Source organism: Pleuronectes platessa, chromosome 10 (genome assembly GCF_947347685.1).
Source record: "Pleuronectes platessa chromosome 10, fPlePla1.1, whole genome shotgun sequence".
In the NCBI taxonomy this organism is placed as follows: Eukaryota; Metazoa; Chordata; class Actinopteri; order Pleuronectiformes; family Pleuronectidae; genus Pleuronectes; species Pleuronectes platessa.
This window is the reverse complement of record NC_070635.1, coordinates 9,238,283-9,257,048: the sequence shown is the minus strand read 5'-3', so window position 1 is coordinate 9,257,048 and position 18,766 is coordinate 9,238,283. Positions and strand designations below refer to the sequence as shown.

The following is an 18,766-nucleotide window of genomic DNA, read 5'->3' as shown; positions in this document are numbered from 1 at the left end:
TACGGCAGGCTTTTAAAATTTTAACAGTCAATTGTGCGCCACATGTTCACACAGATCCACATCTGCATGCAAAAAAACAGCCTGAAGTACATTGTCTGTTCTGCTCCCTCACACACACTTAGAGTGCACACACCTGAGCACGGCACATTAATCATCATTAGAGGCGTCGTGCACGGAGCCAGCACTCTCTATGGCACTTTGGGCAGAGAGAGGCAACTTCCCCGTCTGCACCTAACTGCCTAAATGCCACAGAAATGTCACCAAGAGACACACGAGCACCGCCGGGAGACAGACACACACACACACACACACACACACTCTCCAACACATATCGGTTATCATGCCTACCTCTGTCAGTGGAGAAAGGGAATGAGAGAGGGAGGCAGAGAGAAAGGGGGAGATACAGAGAGCAAGTGAGGAGGGAAAAAAAGCATCGGTTGCCTTAGCGACTGAGACATGTAGAGTCTGCTAGAGTACAAGAGGGGAGAGAGAGCGGAGCGGGGAGGGCAAGAGACTGTAGGAAAGAGATTTAAATGCTAATTATGTGTGTGTTTTTATAATATGAAGAAAAAAAACGGGTTCAATTAAATGGACGCGGAGAAACAGAAAATGAATCTGACGAAAGCAAAACAGAAATGAGACTGAGGATGACATTAATAAGCTGATTTTGAAGGCAGGTTAAAAAAAAAACAAAAAAACCTCTTCAATTATGTTTTTACAAAAAAACAGCAAGGACACCCGAGCGAGCTAGAGAGAGACAGAAGAACGGACAGCAGAGGGGAGGAGGAGGAGGAAGGAAGGAGCGAGGGGAATAAAGAAGGAATATAATTCAATTTCCATTCATTTACACAGGATGCACCGGCGGAGCGGGGGTGACGGGCTGGTCAGGCCGAGATCCAAGAAAGACAACGAGAGATGCAAATGTGGAGGTCGGAGTCACAGCGGGACGGCTTTATTGTACATGGAAAACAATATTTACATAGAAAACAATCTGTCCCTCACACATATGTACACACACTTCTCTCCATCCATATGCTCCCCCCCCCCCCCACGACACTCAGTCTGTCACACTTCACACCCCTGCACCCTCCTTCGCTGTCACCCCCCCCCCCCCTCTCATTTCCTCTCTGTGGCTGCAGGCCGTGGTGTCCTCAGTGTGAGAAACCAGGACTCACTGGAGGACGCAGCGCAGCCACGCACCGAGCCCTCCAGCCTCCGCACCTTCACACCGTCCATCTGCCCCTCCATTGTTGACATCAACATCATCGTCATCTTCGTAATCTACAGATGACAAGGGACGGGGGGGGGGGGGTTCAGGCAGATTCATCTCAGCGTGCATCATCTCAAATTGACATGATGGTGTAATCTGCGATCCCACAGTTAGTCATCAAGTGTGTGAGTCAATGAAATGATGACATGAGGAGGTGTGAAATTGCACGTGTGTGAGCGTGTGTGTGTGTGCGTGTGTGTGTGTGTGTGTGTGTGTGTGTGTGTGTGTGTCCTTACCATCAGTCTCCTCATCATCTTCTGTTTCTTCTTCTGATTCCAGCGTGCACGAGTCCAAACGACTGTCGCTCTTCACCGTGACGTCACCCCTGTAACATTTACACCCACAATTAATTAAACACCTATTATCAATAGAAGTGTGTGTCAAGCTCTGTTAAATCCCAGCGTGGCTCCAGGATTAGCAACTGACCTCACAAGAATTAATGAATATTCAAATATATCCGAATATTATTCAGCATTTGTTAGACTAAACTTTCCGGAGCAGGGTTGGCGGGAGTCGCACCCACCTTTGTTTCCCGGAGCTGGGGAGCTGCTCCCAAACGATGAGGCCGCGACCTCCCGTGACCCACCGGTGGTCTCCGCTCCCCGTGGCCCACGCCGCGAAGCAGAGGATTCTGGGAGCGTCGGGCCAGGTCAGAGAGGCCAGGTAGCGACACTGAGGCAGAGAGAACACTGAGGAGGGAGCAGGAGACGAAGGAGGTCAACAGAGGAAAACAAAGTGTCTTCGATTTGATCTGAAGTCCTCCATTGTGCTGTCGCGCTCTTGGAGTGAAGTGAATGACTTGTGGCTGCACATGGTTTACTGCGGAACTCACAATTGAGACTGCTCTCTCCATTTGCCAGATCGTAGCAGGAGCCAATTAGGAGGCCCCCTGGCTGGTGGACACAATCTGTTACCCCGGCGATGCTGCTGTGATTGGTCAGTCTGGATGTTGTTCCTGTGATAATTGAACAGATGTTAGGTGGAAGGATTATGCAAATGTTCCTCCGTCTACTTTCCATTTTCACTCTTTAATTCGCTCCCTATCTAACACACACACACACACACACTCATTCCAGAGCTCACCAGTCCTCCAGTGCAGGATCTTGAGCCAGGCTTGACCATAGGCCAGGAACACTCTGTCCCCCCGCGGGCTGAGGGTCAGACGCCCACCCGGCCCCCCCCCACAGCCCGTCACCTGGCCGCTCCAGTGGTGCAGCAGCCTCAGGGGGTCTCGATCCGAGCACCGGTTCTCCCACACAGACACCCCCCCCTCCGCCGAGCCGCTGAACGCCAGCGGACCCTGAGACTGTGGAGGGCACGGGAGACACGGTTGTCATGGCGATGTGAGTCTTCACCCAGTTTTATGTGTGTGCACATGTGTGCGAGTGTGTGAGTGCATGTGAGAGATAGACAAGAGTGTGTCTCTGTTTGTGTCGAAAAAGAAAAGAAGTGTGTGAACATTTTTCAAAATGTACATTACTGTGGTGCTGTTGGGTTCTAAATGGATTGTGTGCTTTGCATGATAAACAACAGAGAGGAGAACAATGATGCGCTTCGCTTTAGTGCTTCAGGCATATTTTGATGACTGCAAATTGAAAACCAAAATGTGAATATGCAGCTGTGGATTTCGATATTCAAAATAAAAAAAAAAAAGCTTTTTGCTCAGAATCTGTACAGTATGCTCTCTAAAACTGGCCGAGCTTACATCTCAATAAATATCTCTGATTTCCTTTTGAAAGCAATAAACAAGGACAGCGTGTGTGAGGAGAGGCGTGTGGAATGTAGCCGTCTGATTTCCTGAGCAGAGGCTTTTGCACAAATTAACAATCATGACTTCTGAGGCTACTTTAGTGGCTTTAACAGAGAGAAGAGAGAGAGAGAGAGAGAGAGAGAGAGAGAGAGAGAGAGAGAGAGAGAGAGAGAGAGAGAGAGAGAGTGGTGTTTTTGTGTCAGACATCTTGTTCTAAGAACAGGCGGAAAATGGAAACAGCTTGAGCATCCTCAGGGCAGACTGTGTCACAGCCAGCGGGTGAGTGACCCACCCACCTGGATGGAGGTGACTGCTTCCCGGTGAGCGTTGATTGACTGGCAGTTGTCAAAAGTGTGCCAGCTCCAGGCTTGAACTTTCCCCCCGTCTGCAGGGTGACAGAGTGTGAAGTTAACATGTGCCGACAGGCGGCTGGCAGTCATTATAGCTGGTCACGGTCAACCCACCTGAGCCTGACTGCCTAAACTGTGTGCCTCCATCTCTCTGATTTAGCCTGATAGCCCTCCGCTACACTGACTAACTCACTGGCAGATGATGCCACTGTGGCAGACTCTGCCAGCCTATTAGTAAGCATATAAGACACACACACACCAGTATAAACTAATGCATTCATACCAATATGCATGTGTCTGCTAAAAGAACACACTGCACATGTACAGTGATCGATGTCCGACACAAATACGATGTGATTGGACGATTTCAAATGCCACTTGTTCGATCTACTGTGACACAAGCTCTTAGTTTTCCCACATGCGCCATAGTGTCCGCACAGACACACACCTGATCCGGTGACGATGTAGCCGTCTCCCTCTGGCACGAAGCAGAGCGCCGTCACAGCGTTGAATGTGTAGATAGACTTAACACACTGCCCTGGAGGTAACAGGAAAATACTAATTTAATTGACAAGTCACAGCCCACCGGTCAGTCAGAGATACATTGCATACAAAATTAACGCACAGACACACACACACACACCAGACAGAGCCCTAAGGCACCTTCCACCTTAATATATAATATCTGTGTGTTTGTGTTCTGTGGTTGAGCGTACCGATGTTCAGGGCCCAGATCTTCACGTAGCAGTCTGCCGAGCCACTCAGTATAAACCTCTCCTTGTCGGACAAATCCAGAGACCTGGCTGATGAGAGGGCAAACAGAGACAAAAGAGCGGGAGGAGACAGAGGAGGAGGAGGAGGAGGAGGAGGAGGAGGAGGAGAGAACAGGGATCAGAGAAAGCGAGACGGAGGAGGACAAAAAGATTAAGCTGAGGAAGGAAGCTGTAAATAAATGATGATGCACAAAATGAAAAAAAATACCGCTTGCAAGAAAGACGCAGAGAGAGAAGAGACGTGATTTAGAAAAGGAGCAAATAATTAGTCAATGGGCGCCGCGTGTACATAGTTCCACTGAGCTGCATCATTTATAGACTCTGTGTTTTGAGTTGGGGTCTCGGGTTTAGGAGGAGGACCAGGGAGGTCGCTGGAGCTCAGGTGATGGAGGGCTGCCTGCTCCAGACAGACAGTGAACTTTCCCAAGTGTCTAGTGAGGTTATCGCTCACTGGGCCTGATCTGATGAACTGCTCCTATAATTACCAGACCACGGGACACAGGCATTACTCAGCTCTAGTCAGCGCACATGTAACAAAGTGTGTGTGTGTGTGTGTGTGTCCTCACCTAGCCTCTTGCAGTACTCAGGGGGAGGTGCCGACAGACAGGTAACCCCACCCGTGTGGCCCCCCAGGTTCTTCTGCTCTGTTGCCGTGGGAACGTGCCACACCTTCACCGTGGTGTCTCGGCTGCGGGGGGGGCAGACAGATGGACAGAGCGAGAGAGAGAGAGAGAGAGAGAGAGGAGATGTGGGGAGATAGAAGGGGAGTAAAGAGCAGGTGAGGGGAGGCAATAAAAAACCAGCAAAGTTAAAAGGCGTTTGACATAACCCACAGGAGGATTGAGCCCGAGCGTTCGAGGCGGAGGAAGAAAAACAAACACATGTCAGACCGCGAGGGACAAGGAGCGGCAGCGTCTAAAGGGATAAATTAGGTTGAAATGTTCCCTTTGCACATCCATTATGTAAATGAGCCACTCTCTTTACCTCCCAGAAACCACCAGGTTGTCAACCACAGCCACGCAGGTGACGATGTCGTTGTGACCCTCCAGCAGCCTCAGGCGGAACCTTGACTTCTCCCAGGAGGCTTTGAGGGATGCGAATTCCGCTTCTGTGCAAAGAAATGATTTATGCAATTAGCAATGTTGACTCATCAGCATCCCGGTTTGTTACTCTACACAGTTCTTCAAAATGGATTAGTCTGCCCCTGCAACGTGTGGAGCTCGTTTAGCTCCGAGGATGCAAAACGTTCTCCCGTCTTCAGGGAAGTAAAAGCCACCTTTCGGGGGGGTTTTCATACTGGCAGCCACGTGGGATTGTTAGGACTCCTCAGGGCAAACATGTGTAATCTGATTTTAGATGTTAATTGCAAATTAAGGCATCGCGTGGTACTTTCAGCGGCCTGGGATCAACCCTAATGACGATCCCTTCAGCCGTGTTTCTTAATTGTTCCACCTTCCTGCCGCCGGTGCTGCTCCTCGTCAAAGTCCGGACAGACTCCCGACACCTCGGCCGGCGGCGGCTTCTCCCGTCCTCTGCCCGTCTCCGCTGCTGGCCTGGCAGCAGGTGATGGCGTTGTCTGAGCTCTGGGCCGCTCTTCTCCCTTCGGCATCTTGGAGGCTGGAGGCGTTTGTGATGGAAGGGCCCCAGGAGCCTCCTCCCTGAGCCAGTGTGCAGAGGGAAAAGCTGAATGAGGAATCAGGTTGCAAAAAAAGTGCACACAGTGTCCTCTGTGACAGGGAGCAAACCTGTGGAGGATCTCTAAGACCCACACAGACAAAAGCAGCACTTCTTAATGAGCTCTGAGTCTCTATAGGAGAGAACAAACATCCACACTGGTTTCGGTCATCTGCACAAAGGCCTCGAGTATCTTTAACAGAGAGGACGACATCCCGAGTGATGTTTACATGGCACATTATGAATCGTAGACAGTTGCCAATTCCTTAAAGCGTGACAGTATTTGACCTCGAGTGTGTTCGGGAAAGACATACAAAAACATCAAAAGCTTCAAAGTGAATGTTGTTGCTTTTGAAGAATTATGCTCCCACCCCACACACACACACCCCACGCACCACCCCCCCAGTACCTCTCCCTCACTTCCTTACACTTGTCTTTTCATCTTCTCCTTTTTTCCGTCTCCCACAGTCCCCCGAGTTTGCTGCGGGCCAGAAAGCTGCAGCTGAAGCTCAGCCAATCTGGAACGCAGCTCCGCCTTCCTGGAGATCTGAGAGGGAAGGAGGCACGAGATTGGTTGTGAACCAAGCTGCTCAATCCACAAGTTGCTTATGTGCTCAACCAACATACTTGGCTTGTCTTGATAGTTATTAGACTGCAACTGGCAGCATGAGCCGTGCTCCTGACTGATGAAATATGCATGAATGAGTGAATTAGGCATGTTAGCCCGATATGAAACGGCTGTTGTGCGAAGGGAGCGCGCCGCCACTCTCACAGTATCTACTCACTTTACTCAGACTGTGAAAACAAATGTGTGATGTGTTTAAAGCCTCAGTAAAATAACCCTGCTCGTGTCATCAGGCTTCTCTTAGCTCGGACTGAGAGATTACACATTTTTAACAGAGACTGGGATTGTGGCGTTTTCATAGGATTTGGACATTTACTATGAAGGAGGTGTCTTTTTGTGGACACTGTCTCCCTGACTAGGATCAGATGTTTCACCCATACAGGATTTGGTTTAGCTTTGATTTTTCCATCAGCAGCGATGGTGGCAGAAGTATTTAATATTTACCTGTTGCAAAATAAAAGTACATACGTATTATTGGAAGCAAATTTGGTTTTAAAAGCAAACATCCAAAGTAAAAGTATAAATTTGAACCCCTGTCCGTGGGTTAAAACATTATTCAATTATCAATATTGATGCATAATTGTGGCACCTCAGGTTGGTCTGAGCTAATTACAGCTAACGTCTATATTAATGCATAATTACACTTGGATTAATCACACTAAAATTAAAAAATCCTAATCTGGAAAGTCACAGGTAGCAACAGCGTTCAGTTTAATATCGTAGAGAAATAAGTGCAAAGTTTCCCTCTAAACAAAAGAGGCATCAAATGAAAATACTCAGGTAAAGTACCACACAGTTATACTTGACAGTACATGTACTTGATGACAGTATTATAAAGTATTTTCTGGTAATTTCTCTTTGTGAGTCTCCAACTTAATGGAAGTGTAAACCCTTGAATTAGACTTCTTGATGAGAAAATAATCCATCACTGCCACATTCTCCTGAGCCTGATGTGTAGGAAACCATTTTCCTGTTTGGTGAAGAAATCAACTTTTTTGTTGTGAGAATCGGATCGTCTCACTTCTTCAGGCAAATTATTTCAAATTCCTGCCTCTTGATTAAATCACACGTCATTCTTTTGATGATACTAACACTGTTATAGCGAGTAAGAAGCCTCGTTTTAAGATATCTGCATACACATCAGCTTTATGTGATCACGTGAGCTTAGCTACTCTGCACATAAATATTATAAACCACATCAAATGTTTGAATTATGAAACTCTCCTTTGATCTTCTTTGAAGTTTGCACTGGGTCTGTGTAGTGAGCTGCAGCTTTGACCTGTTGTTACATGTCCAGGATCTGCTCAGCTAATCACAGTCCACGACATGATAAGAACAAGTTGCTCCTGTACCTTTATTCTCTCCTCTGGGCTGAGACTGATCTTTATTTCCAGATTCTCAATCTGTCTCAACTTCTTCTGCAGTTTCCTCACTTCCCCCATCTGAGCTTCTCCACAGGCGAGAACCTACACGTTCAACTGAAATGACCCGAGCCTCGGCGTCAAATAAACAACATGACGGTTTACTAACTAATAAATAAAAAAGGGTAAATGAGTAAATGAGTCCAATGTATCAAACAGATCCTCGGCGGTGTGTGGGGAGGACGTGTCGCCGGATGTTGACGATACGTTAGACGTGTATAATTGTCTTTACACCGCCACCGTGTGATCAGTGGAGGTATTGCCTTGAAAAACGGGTTTATATTAGATATAACTGTAAATAGTTCGTATTTATTTACCGGGAAATGTGTGAGTTGGGGAGAGGTGGTGGTTTGTTTTTTTTTACAAGTCAGGACCTGAAAGTGAGTCTGGCTCGTGCGCTGATAACTGGAAGGCACAAACTGTGCAGCCGCGATGCCTTCAACTGCCGTTCTGTCAGCTCGTAATTTGTAACTTCCACCTCGTAAATGCGACTTAAATGTCAAATCAAACCGATTAACTTTTTCTTCGGGTAGACTAAGCGCTACTTTAAACCATATATCAACTTAAAAAGGAGAAAAAGGTGTTGTTGGAAGTGTATTTATACTTCATACATCTGTGTATAGTTTGTTGCAGGCCACATTTTCCCTCACACGATTGATTAATGTGCAGAATAAAATGTTTTGTTATAAAAAGCCAGAAGAAATACCAGTATGATTTCTCACCCATCATGGTCACATCACATTTCTTGTTTGCCTCACTAATATGTGGATGTTTCTTTGTTATATATTACTAACTGATGTATTATAATGCGTAAGATGTATTGCATATATTATGTTGCTGATCGAACAATATTAATCCATGTTGGTACTAAATCCAAATTACATATTCATAATTTAATGAAAAAAGAAAAGTGTACTGAATAAATGCATAATTAACGTAAGAGAATAAACTGTGGCATAATAAAATAGATTTGGAAGTCCATTGAAATTACAAAGTGTGCAATTGCAAAAAGAAGACAGGTGAAATGGCATGTCATTAAAATGAGCTGAGCTTAAAAGGTTTATTAAATTATTTCAAAATTTCTTATTAGTTACATTATACATATTACATAATATACTTCAGCATAACATTTTGTCAGCTATGAAATAAAATGATCCTTTATTCATCCCACAAGGGGGAAATTTGCTGTGTTCCACTAGCAATAAAAACAGTCATAAAACATATATTGGTAAAAGTAATAAATAAGTAGAAAGTCAATATGAGAGCAAGGAAATATAAAATAGAAGTATAATGGAAATGATATGTACAGTTTAAGCAGAATATATACAGTGTAACGCATTGCATATTAGCCTTAGACTTGCACGGATAGGAATCTGTGTTAAATGGATAAATATTATAAAAGAAAGATTGTCTTCAATTTGTAATCTGATGTATGCGTATTTTATTTTCCTATTACTATTACACATGTCAAAACATGTACCTCAGCATAAGAGACACTTGCAGGTCAAAACAAATTTGACTATTAGTTGCATAATATCTGAATATCTTCAAACTGAACACTCTCTTATCATATTTTATTCAAATTTAAATATATTTCAAACAATCATTATCATCATTATGACACACAACACGATATTAAAAAAGACAGCGATTATCAACGGCAGGAAAATATAAAATATATAATAATATAAACAAGTGGTTAATCTGGTGAATCATAGTTTAAAGGTCACTGTGTAAGATTTATGTGATGGGATGTATTGGCAGCAACTGAACACCAGGTGTGAACGGGGTCTGTGTTATTTCCTACAGCACGTGAAGGCATCGTCGCTTTCTCCCATCACACCTTGAAGCTGAAACGTTCCAAAGAAAAACACAAAGAACACAAACAAACACTTCCGGTCACACCTGGGCAGATGTTCTCGCTCCGATCAGCTGACGGAGACACGCGACACATTGATTTCACACATTATTTAAAGAAAAAACGATCGGCTACCGGAAGTGGCGTCACAACAGAGCCTCCTTTTGTCTGACGACCTTATCCGGAGGAAGTGAAGCTCAGAAGAGGCCGCTGACCGGAGGAGAAAAAAAAAAAAACCAAGAGGGGGTAAAAAAAATAAAAAAAACTTGATCGCTTTGCAGGAATTTGGAGACGTAAGGAAACCGGGTCCGACGCGTCCCGGCGCACAGGAGTTCCGGGCGGGGAGAGAGACTCATCGGTTCCGGTAAACGCCGCCATCCTCCCCGCACTTACTTGTCTTCTTTCAGGCGCATTCGAGCCACTCTGCTGCCGCCTCTCTCCGTCTCCACAGCCGGAAGTGTGTGAGGATGGTCTGCGGGCTTTTTTTTCTATCTTCGCTTCGGTTTTTTTGGTCCGATGTTTTTTTCCCCCTCTGGTTATTTTTCTCGACACACACTCACGCACACACGCAGACACTCACACACACAAACACACACACACACGCTGAGCTGCCTGTTAACTGTGATGATCGGGCCTGATTAACCACAACATTCGAGCAGCAGAAATGGAGTCCTGCTGTGGAGCTGCACTGAAAACATGTGTCCGATTGCGTGCTGTTTAATCAAAGTTACACACGTTTTGTTCGTTTGTGTTGCTAAAAGCTACGTAGCTGGGCCGGATGTAAATAACACAACATTATTTGATTACTGCGAGTCCGCGCTCAAAACCACAAAACCAGGGGATGCACAGAAATGGAAGTTGACCACAAACGATGGTACAAATAATCCGGGTGCATGATCTCTAATGATCATTTATTAATAGACTGGTAGTGAGTTACTGCTTTAGAACGATTATAACCCGAATCACAGGGACTAACATTTTGTTTCTGTGTTTTAGGCCCGTTTTGTGTGTACGACAAATTATAAAAGCAACATAAGAGAATACCAAAAAAGGAGCATTTAATGAGATTATAATAGATAAAGATCCACATGATTTGATCTCTCTCCTTTGATCATGCCTCATCAGATTAAATCTTATCAGTCAGTCTACCTCTGTCGATCTCTGGTTTTTATATTTGAATCTTCCAGTGGGCTCCAACAGAGAAGCATGGGCCCCAGAGCCTCGCTATGATTTGGGCAAACTGTCTGTTGCAATTATATTTTTGTCATCTGATTAAAAAAAACATATATTTATTTGGTCATGGTAGTGAAATTGCAGATGTCAACAGCGGCTTCATTTGCAGGATCCTTGTCCAGGTTGATCACCGCCCAACAGTCATGACTTGTGAAAAGGGCCTATTGTAATTCTGAGTATGCACCAACAAAGTGCAATAACCACTGAATATTCTCCGAGGCCTTGAGGCAGCTCCCATCCTCATATTACCTGATATTACCTATTACCTTGAATCATAAAGAGGGGCCTTATATTAAAACGTAACTTTCATTATTCCTGCTGGTATTTTGATCATAAGGGATAAAGAACATTTAGCATACGCCTGCAGGTGTGGGACATTACCAGACTCGCTGAGGCTGCAGAGGAACAGCCCACTTGAGTATTTATTACTATTTCTAAATCATTGGGGTAGTAATGTTATATTATGTCGCTGGATTTTAAGGTACACCTAGCTAAAGCTAACGCAGTCAATACAACAGCTCTGCAGTTAAACTAAACCTCAGTTTTTGTTTTACAGACACACTGATTCAACTTTAAGGTAATTTTTGCAGCTATAGTTTGTGCCGCTGTTGAGTTGTGTGGCCTTATACCAAAAGGTTTTTCTAATATTGCTGTCCACCACATCAGCACCATAAAGTCCAACATTTCTAAATAGTCATAAAGTCAGACTCTGTGATATTTCTCTCCTGTTTACAGATCGATTGGGCCTTTAACTGCTTTGTCCTGTGGCCTGTTGGTTGTGTGTTTTTACTTCTGGCATTTCTGTCAAGTCAGCGAAGTTATTAATTTGTGCTCTTTTTGTGTTACTGCAGAAATGATGGAAGATTCTCATTTTAATTCGTCATATTTCTGGTCTCCCATCCCCACCATGCCAGGACAGGTGAGACTGGAAAACACACAAATCCTCCACCTTCAAACCTTTTGCAGAACTTCAGTAGCCAGCTGGACCAAGTGTCCTTTGAAACAACATTGCCATCACTACATCACTCCAGGAGTCCGGCGAGGTCAAATCAATGTCTAATCAAAATCTCCTTCCTCCCTTTTTGAAAGATTGAAAATGCCATGTTCCTGAACAAGGTGAAGGAGCAGCAGGAAAAGAATGCTTCCTTCCCTCCTTCATCGGCATCCCACTACCAGACGGCTCTTCTCACCTTCCCCACTAGTGGGACCAAGACAGATGGAGGAGGGCAGCTTGGTAGTGTGGCTCACCTCCACCCTCCTCACACCACCCAGAACATCACAGTGCTGCCGGTCCCCTCCACGGGCATCATGACAGCAGGTGAGTCCGTGGCTGCTCAGAGAAACCTCTGGCTCGCCTGTTAGTCTCTGTTTGATCCTAACCAGAATTTTAATTCAGAATCATAATTTGAAACAAGGATTTACTTGATGAGTTCAACTTGAAATGTGTGCTACATCGAACCTCCAAGCAGCACTATGGGCTGAAAGCACCGTTGTCTGTAGGATGAGCTTCTGTTTGTGTCAACTTGTGCTACATCCTCAGGGCTTCCCTCAAATAACATAGTGGAACTTTACTTCCTTTTATCGTACCACTCAGGCACATTACCTGTCGCTAATACCTCTTTAAACTGAATTCTTGAGATTCCTGAACCTTAAGGACATGTTGATCTCAAACTCTATACCAAGAAAGAATATTATCCACAATTATCAACTCTGAATGGTTGGATGCAGCCCTGTCTGCCTGCTCCTGTGGTAAAGTGTGATTATTTCTTTCTTCACAGCGGGTCTAGTCATCACGACTCCTCAGGGAACGCTGGTCTCTCCCACCTCGTCCCAGTCGTTTGTCTCCGGTCATCAGGCAACAACCATGATCGTGTCTGCACTCCATTCTACAGGTGAGCTACACAAAATGGCACACATGTGTATAAATGTTAAAAATGTAGGTAAGATGCTGGTAATGCAGAGAATAGTCAAACCCTTAATAGAGCTTTCTTTCAACCGACTAAATAAAACCTTGCATAAGCTCACATTCTCTTTACAATTTATAGTTTCGGTTCATTGTTATTTCTTTACACAGAGAACCAGAAAATTGGGCCGATAAATTTCAATGAGCAAATGTTTTTCTTCAGAGCTGTGAGAAGTTGTTAAATTAAATTGAATTTCATTTGAGTTCAAAGCCATATTGGAGCAAAAGAACCACAGTATGAGCAGCTTATACTTTCTCATCCAGGCTGTTAGTAACTTGTGTTTCTATCCTTTAAAGTAAAACCGAAAATCTTCAATATAAGAGACGTGATTTTTACAGGTTGCCCATAATGTATTTGTTCTAGGAAGCCACATTTTGAGATTCTCTTTTACATGCCTTTACCGAGTAATTGTCGCAGCAGCAGATCAGTAGTAAATGATTGAGGCAACACTATTTTTAGCAAGAATATTTTATCGTAACGTTCCCGCTTTTGATCTTGTCATAGACAAAAAAGAAGGGGACGGGATGTCCCATGTGGTTGTGATGCCAGCGCCCTCGAAACGAGGCAGAAAGAAGAAGGTGACGACGCTGTCCAGACTCGGTCCTGGAAACGAAACCCTTGTACTGGCACATCTCACTGCTGGAGGCCAGGTAGGAAAATAAGAGATGTAAATCTGAGATATACTAAACTGATAAAGTCATAAGAGGATTTGAATCGTCACAATCCAATCCACTGATTTCATCCGGACTGTTTATTTATTGTACTGTCTTGCTTATTGTGAAGCACTTTGTAACTGTGTTTTTAAAAGTGCCACAGACATAAAGTTTAGCATATTGCAATCGGATAAGTGAGCCTTTTTAATTATACATTTTTCTTATTAGGTGGCATCTTTGCAGCATCACAGTGGAGACCCATACGACCTATCAAATGAAGACGATTACCAGGGCCCGAAGGACAGCTCTAAGACGTACAGGTACGAGTTGCGAAACATAAAAGCAACAGCCGCTGTTTATCCCCATTTCTCCTTGCTCTAGCTGTGGAATGCAAGCACACCTGTTCTTCTGTGTTCTGTCGAAATCAGCATAGAATGGTTGCGCTTTTATAATTGAACTTGGCGCTGCTGGATAGAAGCATCTGACACACACCCAGACACCTCTCCTAAACACACCTCACTGCATGTTGTGGCAGAACATGCCTGCTTCGTAGTGGACAGTAAATTTCTTCTCTTGATGTATGTGGTACAAATACGTCAGTGCTACGTAGATGCTCTGTTGCGCACACTGGACATGAACCTGCTCTCTGCTGTCCTCTTTGTCTTTACACAGCATGCTCTGTCAGTTGTGATCTCTGGCACACTCTTGTGTCCTGCTCTTTCACTTTATATATTATATACGTACCTTTCCCTCCTCAATTTTCACTGATATCTCCCCTGACATCTTTCCCTGTGTTTATGTGTCCCTCACGTTTTGACCGAGTCGAATTCTGTCTCCATCGATTTCTTTCTCTTACTCATTTTTTCTTTCCTCTTTGTTTTTGTCTCACCTCCACCATTGCTCTCTCTCCTTCCGTCGCCCCCTCCTTACTTTCCCCTCCTCTCATCTTCCTTTTGTTTTCTTGTATCTCCCTTTTTTTTTTTGTGTATATTTTTCCTTTCTCTTCCCCTCTTGTTCTTCCATCCCGCCCCTTCCCCCCCATTTCTGTGTCTCTCCGCCTGTAGGTGCCGGATGTGTGCGGCGACCTTCTTCAGTAAGTCTGATATGCAGATCCACTCCAAGTCGCACACAGAGGCCAAACCTCACAAGTGTCCTCACTGCGCCAAGTCATTCGCCAACTCCAGCTACCTGGCCCAGCACATCCGCATCCACAGCGGGGCCAAGCCTTACACCTGCTCCTACTGCCAGAAATCTTTCAGGCAGCTCAGTCATTTACAGCAGCACACACGGTACTGCAGACCCCCCCCCCCCCCCACCTTCCCCGCCTTTTTTTTCTCCCTGTTACCAATCCCTTACCATATTCCCTGTCGTCTTAACTTGTCCTGCCAAATTCCTTCTTGAAACCCACACTCGTGTCTTCTCCTTCCTCCTGGGGAAGAGAGCGGAGTGGTGTGCAGATGCATATTACACTGCCATGTAGATATTGGCTCGCATGCTTCCACTTCCAACCAGAAGTGACCTTTTCGCGAAATTAGAATTCAAATCGCACCTTTTCAAGTCGGGCTTCATCCATAAAAAGATTTTTCATAATTTATACACTAATCAAAATGACCATTAAAAATGCATGGCGCTCTATTACGAATTGAAACAATGAGAATATTTGACCTGTTCTTTACTTTTTCATTTGTGTATGCGTGTGTGTGTGTGTGTGTGTGTGTACAATTCTTGCCTTTGTGTAGTGTTTGCTCTTTACACCTTTGCCTTCTCTCTGCATGTTCTGTCATTTCCTCTGCCAGTGCTTCTTCCACAGAAACACACACGTACACATTTAGAAATACATGCTGAGATGAAAACTTTGATGCAGACTTAGTTCCATTGAGCTTCCCATGAAATCCATCATGTCAGCTTTTTCTGACTTTCTCCATTGAATCACGATGCTCAGTAGAAATCCTTTGCTGCCATGCTCTGCTTTCATGCTGTTGCTTTGTTTGTGGTGTCCTTAAATCAGTTTTCATTTCTGGAGGCATGTTGATTTTCATTCATGAATTCAAATTAATAAATCAAAAATAAATTCTAAATGTAGTATCATCTGTATATTTATTTTTAATAGAACGCGTTGCCTTTACATTTTAAATATCTATTTCTAAAAAGCTGGTCCTGAGGTATAGGAGTTAAATTTTGTAGATGTAGTCGGATGTTTGTGTTATCGTAGATTTATTTATATTTGTGTGTTTACAAAGTGTCCAAACATGTTTTTAGATGCTTTCCTTTGTCAGGGATGTATGTCATGAAGGTTTTGAGAAACGTATGAGAGCAGAATCTGTCCAGATTATCATGTGTTGTTTTCTTTCCTTCAATCTACGCTGATAATCCTATGTTTCCTCTCTCTGTCTGCCCTCATCAGGAATCACACAGAGTCAAAGCCTCACAAGTGTCACCATTGTACCAAGTCTTTTGCCAACTCTAGCTACCTGGCCCAGCACATCCGTATCCACACCGGAGTGAAACCCTACACATGCTCCTTCTGTCAAAAGTGCTTCAGACAGCTCAGTCACCTTCAGCAACACAACAGGTAAGTCAATCACGGCTCTTGGGTCTCTCAACTGTCTCTTCATGTCTGTTGTGATCACCCGTAAAGCGATAGGAGTCGGTGCACATACAAGTAGTTGTTTGTTTGTCTCTTACGTACAGGATTCACACCGGAGATCGACCGTACAAGTGCACTCAACCAGGCTGTGAGAAGTCCTTCACGCAACTCTCAAATTTACAGGTGTGAAAGATTTTAGGTGTCTGGTCAAGCACTGCACCTCATGTCTGTTATTTCCTGAAGACCAAACTGTGACTGACACTATTTCACCATTATCTTTTGTCGAAACATTTGTTTCTCAGTCCCACCGACGTCAGCACAACAAAGACAAGCCCTACAAGTGCACCAACTGCAATAAAGGATACATAGATGCAGCGAGCCTGGAGGTGCACATGTCCACACACACTGTCAAACACGCCCGGATCTACTCCTGTGGTCTCTGCAACCGCACTTATACCTCAGTAAGACACCTTTCTGAAGAGCATCTCTACATGAAACATTATGAATCCTGTCACTGGCATCAGACACCTGGCTGCTACTTTACACCGTGTAGTCATGTGTACACTGTTTCTCCTCTACCTCTCCTCCCCTCATCTCAGGAGACGTATCTGGTGAAACACATGGAGAAACACAACCCGGACCAGTTGACCGCATCGGCAGTCGTGGCAGCACAGTCGGCACAACAGAACCAGAACCAGAACCAGGGCCAGGGCCAGGGCCAGGCTGGAGCTCAGAGTCGGGTAGACAGCGCAGATGGGGGATCGAGCTGCTCCGGGGGAGCTGGCAGCGGAAGAGCGGGTGGAGGCCAGCAGGGACTGAGCCAGAGTAACTACCCTCAGACAGAAAACATCCCCTGTCCGTTTGACCTTCACCAGTATAAGACAGTGTCTGCCAGTGACCTCCAGTACAAACCAGTCAGCGTGGCTGACATTACTTCTCACAAGGACTTATGTCTCACTGTGTCAGCATCCACCATTCAAGTAGAGCACCTCAACTCTTAGAGGTGATGAAACGAGGGAGTTGTGGAGATGTGGAAATTAGAATGATTCAGAAATGGAGGATGGCGAGTCAAAGGATCAAAGCAATACTAAGATGAAACAAGAACTTTTGGTCATGTGACTGTGCCTGAAAGATGGTTTGAGGCAGACAGGACACATTATAATTGGGACAGAATACGGGAGGCTATAATTTTGATTTTTTTTTTTTTAAGTTTGTCTCTTATTTTCTTTCTGCCTTGTTTGATTTGTTTTCCTTTTGCTTAGCCGCCCTGTCTTAGTATAAAATGCATGTAAAAGCTGCAATAAAGTATGATTCAGTCCATCACAGTGATGGTTTTACAATAGGAAGGGAGTCAAAGAAACAGTTCCTCTGTTGTTTTATCACCTCCCACTCTTCCCTACAAACACAGCTTTGGCCATAGCAGTTTATGGTCTCTCTGTTGATGAAACTGGCAGTTAACTGTGAAGGTAAATTTTTATACTTTCATACAGTCCTTACAGTTTTTACTCGGTGTCGTTACTGTTATTTTGTTAAGAAATATACGACTCCAATGAATTATTTTGACCTGAAAAGGGATGTAGAGGTTATTTCTTTTTAAGGAAAGAAAAATATCAATCATGTGTAGGTATATATACACACTACCAGTTTATAAATATTGATTCTGGGATTAAATCAATTGAACCTTTTCAGACCTACTGGCAGGCCTTCACATGACATTCAGGGGAGCAATGCGCCAGTTCACGTTTCATGTTATCCTATTGTACTGCTTTGTGTGTATGTCCTAAAAGTTATGTTACAAACATGTGTACTTGCTATTATACTACCACAATAACATTTATAATACTTCTTTATAGACATACTGACACATCTGAAGTTTATGGGGATTTTCTGCTTTTAATACAATAAACCCTCTGAAATTTTCTCATCAGCATATTTTTTTCCGTCTGTCCCAGTTTGCTGCAGTATACAATTGTTACTGTCATGCATTCACACCCACATCTTTGACTTTATCTGTCCTGTTGTTTGCACCCTGTTTTCGACTTATCAAATTATCTTTTTCGTTCCTGACACATCTGTTGTATTGCTAATCTGCATATAAAAATGAGCCAACATTTGAATTCACTAGATCAAAAAAATTTATTTGGATCTGCACTCAACAAGATAAGACTCATACGATTAAATGGCTTCTTCCCTGACCCATACCTCATCCTTCCACCAAGTTCTGTGGTAATCCTGTTGGTATTATGTTGGTGAAATATAAAAAAAAATCCCAATCACAGTTTCCAAAAGCTCTAGTTTTATGGTCATTACAAAACATGAGGTACCAGTAAGCAGCAAAGAACACCAGCATCTAAAAACTAAGCAGGAGCAGGAAATACATACAAATAAAAGTAACTTTTAATTAAGGCTGTCAAATATATGTAGTAAAGTACAAATGTGTATCAAATGTGTATCAAAAGCAGCTTAGAATAACAAAGACACACACAATCATTTTTCCATCTTCTTCCTGTGCTTAGTTTCTCATGGGAAGTATGAGGTAATCCAATCCTTAATGTTTATAGTGCGGCGTGGCCTAGTTGGTAGGGTGGTCGTTCTCCAACAAGAAGGT

The 18,766-nt window shown here is 44.1% G+C and overlaps 2 protein-coding genes across 4 annotated transcripts; one reads left to right on the top strand and one right to left on the bottom strand.

Moving 5' to 3' along the window:
* Nucleotides 1-1,126: 1,126 nt before the first annotated feature.
* si:ch211-154o6.3 (uncharacterized protein LOC563854 homolog) lies at nt 1,127-8,069 on the bottom strand. The gene is made up of 13 exons (XM_053431632.1): nt 7,795-8,069; nt 6,246-6,364; nt 5,596-5,801; nt 5,128-5,251; nt 4,710-4,831; nt 4,087-4,173; nt 3,819-3,908; nt 3,317-3,405; nt 2,354-2,576; nt 2,103-2,225; nt 1,794-1,959; nt 1,507-1,595; nt 1,127-1,281 (listed from the first exon to the last, which is right to left on the bottom strand). Exons 1-13 carry the CDS (start codon nt 7,882-7,884, stop codon nt 1,172-1,174), a joined length of 1,638 nt encoding a protein of 545 aa, XP_053287607.1. The 5' UTR covers nt 7,885-8,069; the 3' UTR covers nt 1,127-1,171.
* Nucleotides 8,070-9,772: 1,703 nt separating this feature from the next.
* On the top strand, nt 9,773-18,078 carry znf384b (zinc finger protein 384 b). Of its 3 annotated transcripts, XM_053431630.1 has the most exons (11): nt 9,786-10,085; nt 11,806-11,873; nt 12,044-12,272; nt 12,733-12,846; nt 13,423-13,568; nt 13,800-13,891; nt 14,636-14,860; nt 15,976-16,143; nt 16,263-16,341; nt 16,461-16,619; nt 16,758-18,078. In XM_053431630.1, the coding sequence occupies exons 2-11, from the start codon at nt 11,808-11,810 to the stop codon at nt 17,157-17,159; spliced, it is 1,680 nt and encodes a 559-aa protein (XP_053287605.1). In that variant the 5' UTR covers nt 9,786-10,085; nt 11,806-11,807; the 3' UTR covers nt 17,160-18,078. The 3 variants fall into 3 exon arrangements, with proteins under 3 accessions (XP_053287604.1, XP_053287605.1, XP_053287606.1); XM_053431629.1 differs by having other exon boundaries at nt 9,773-10,085; nt 16,461-18,078; XM_053431631.1 differs by lacking the exon at nt 14,636-14,860 and having other exon boundaries at nt 9,813-10,085.
* Nucleotides 18,079-18,766: the final 688 nt, after the last annotated feature.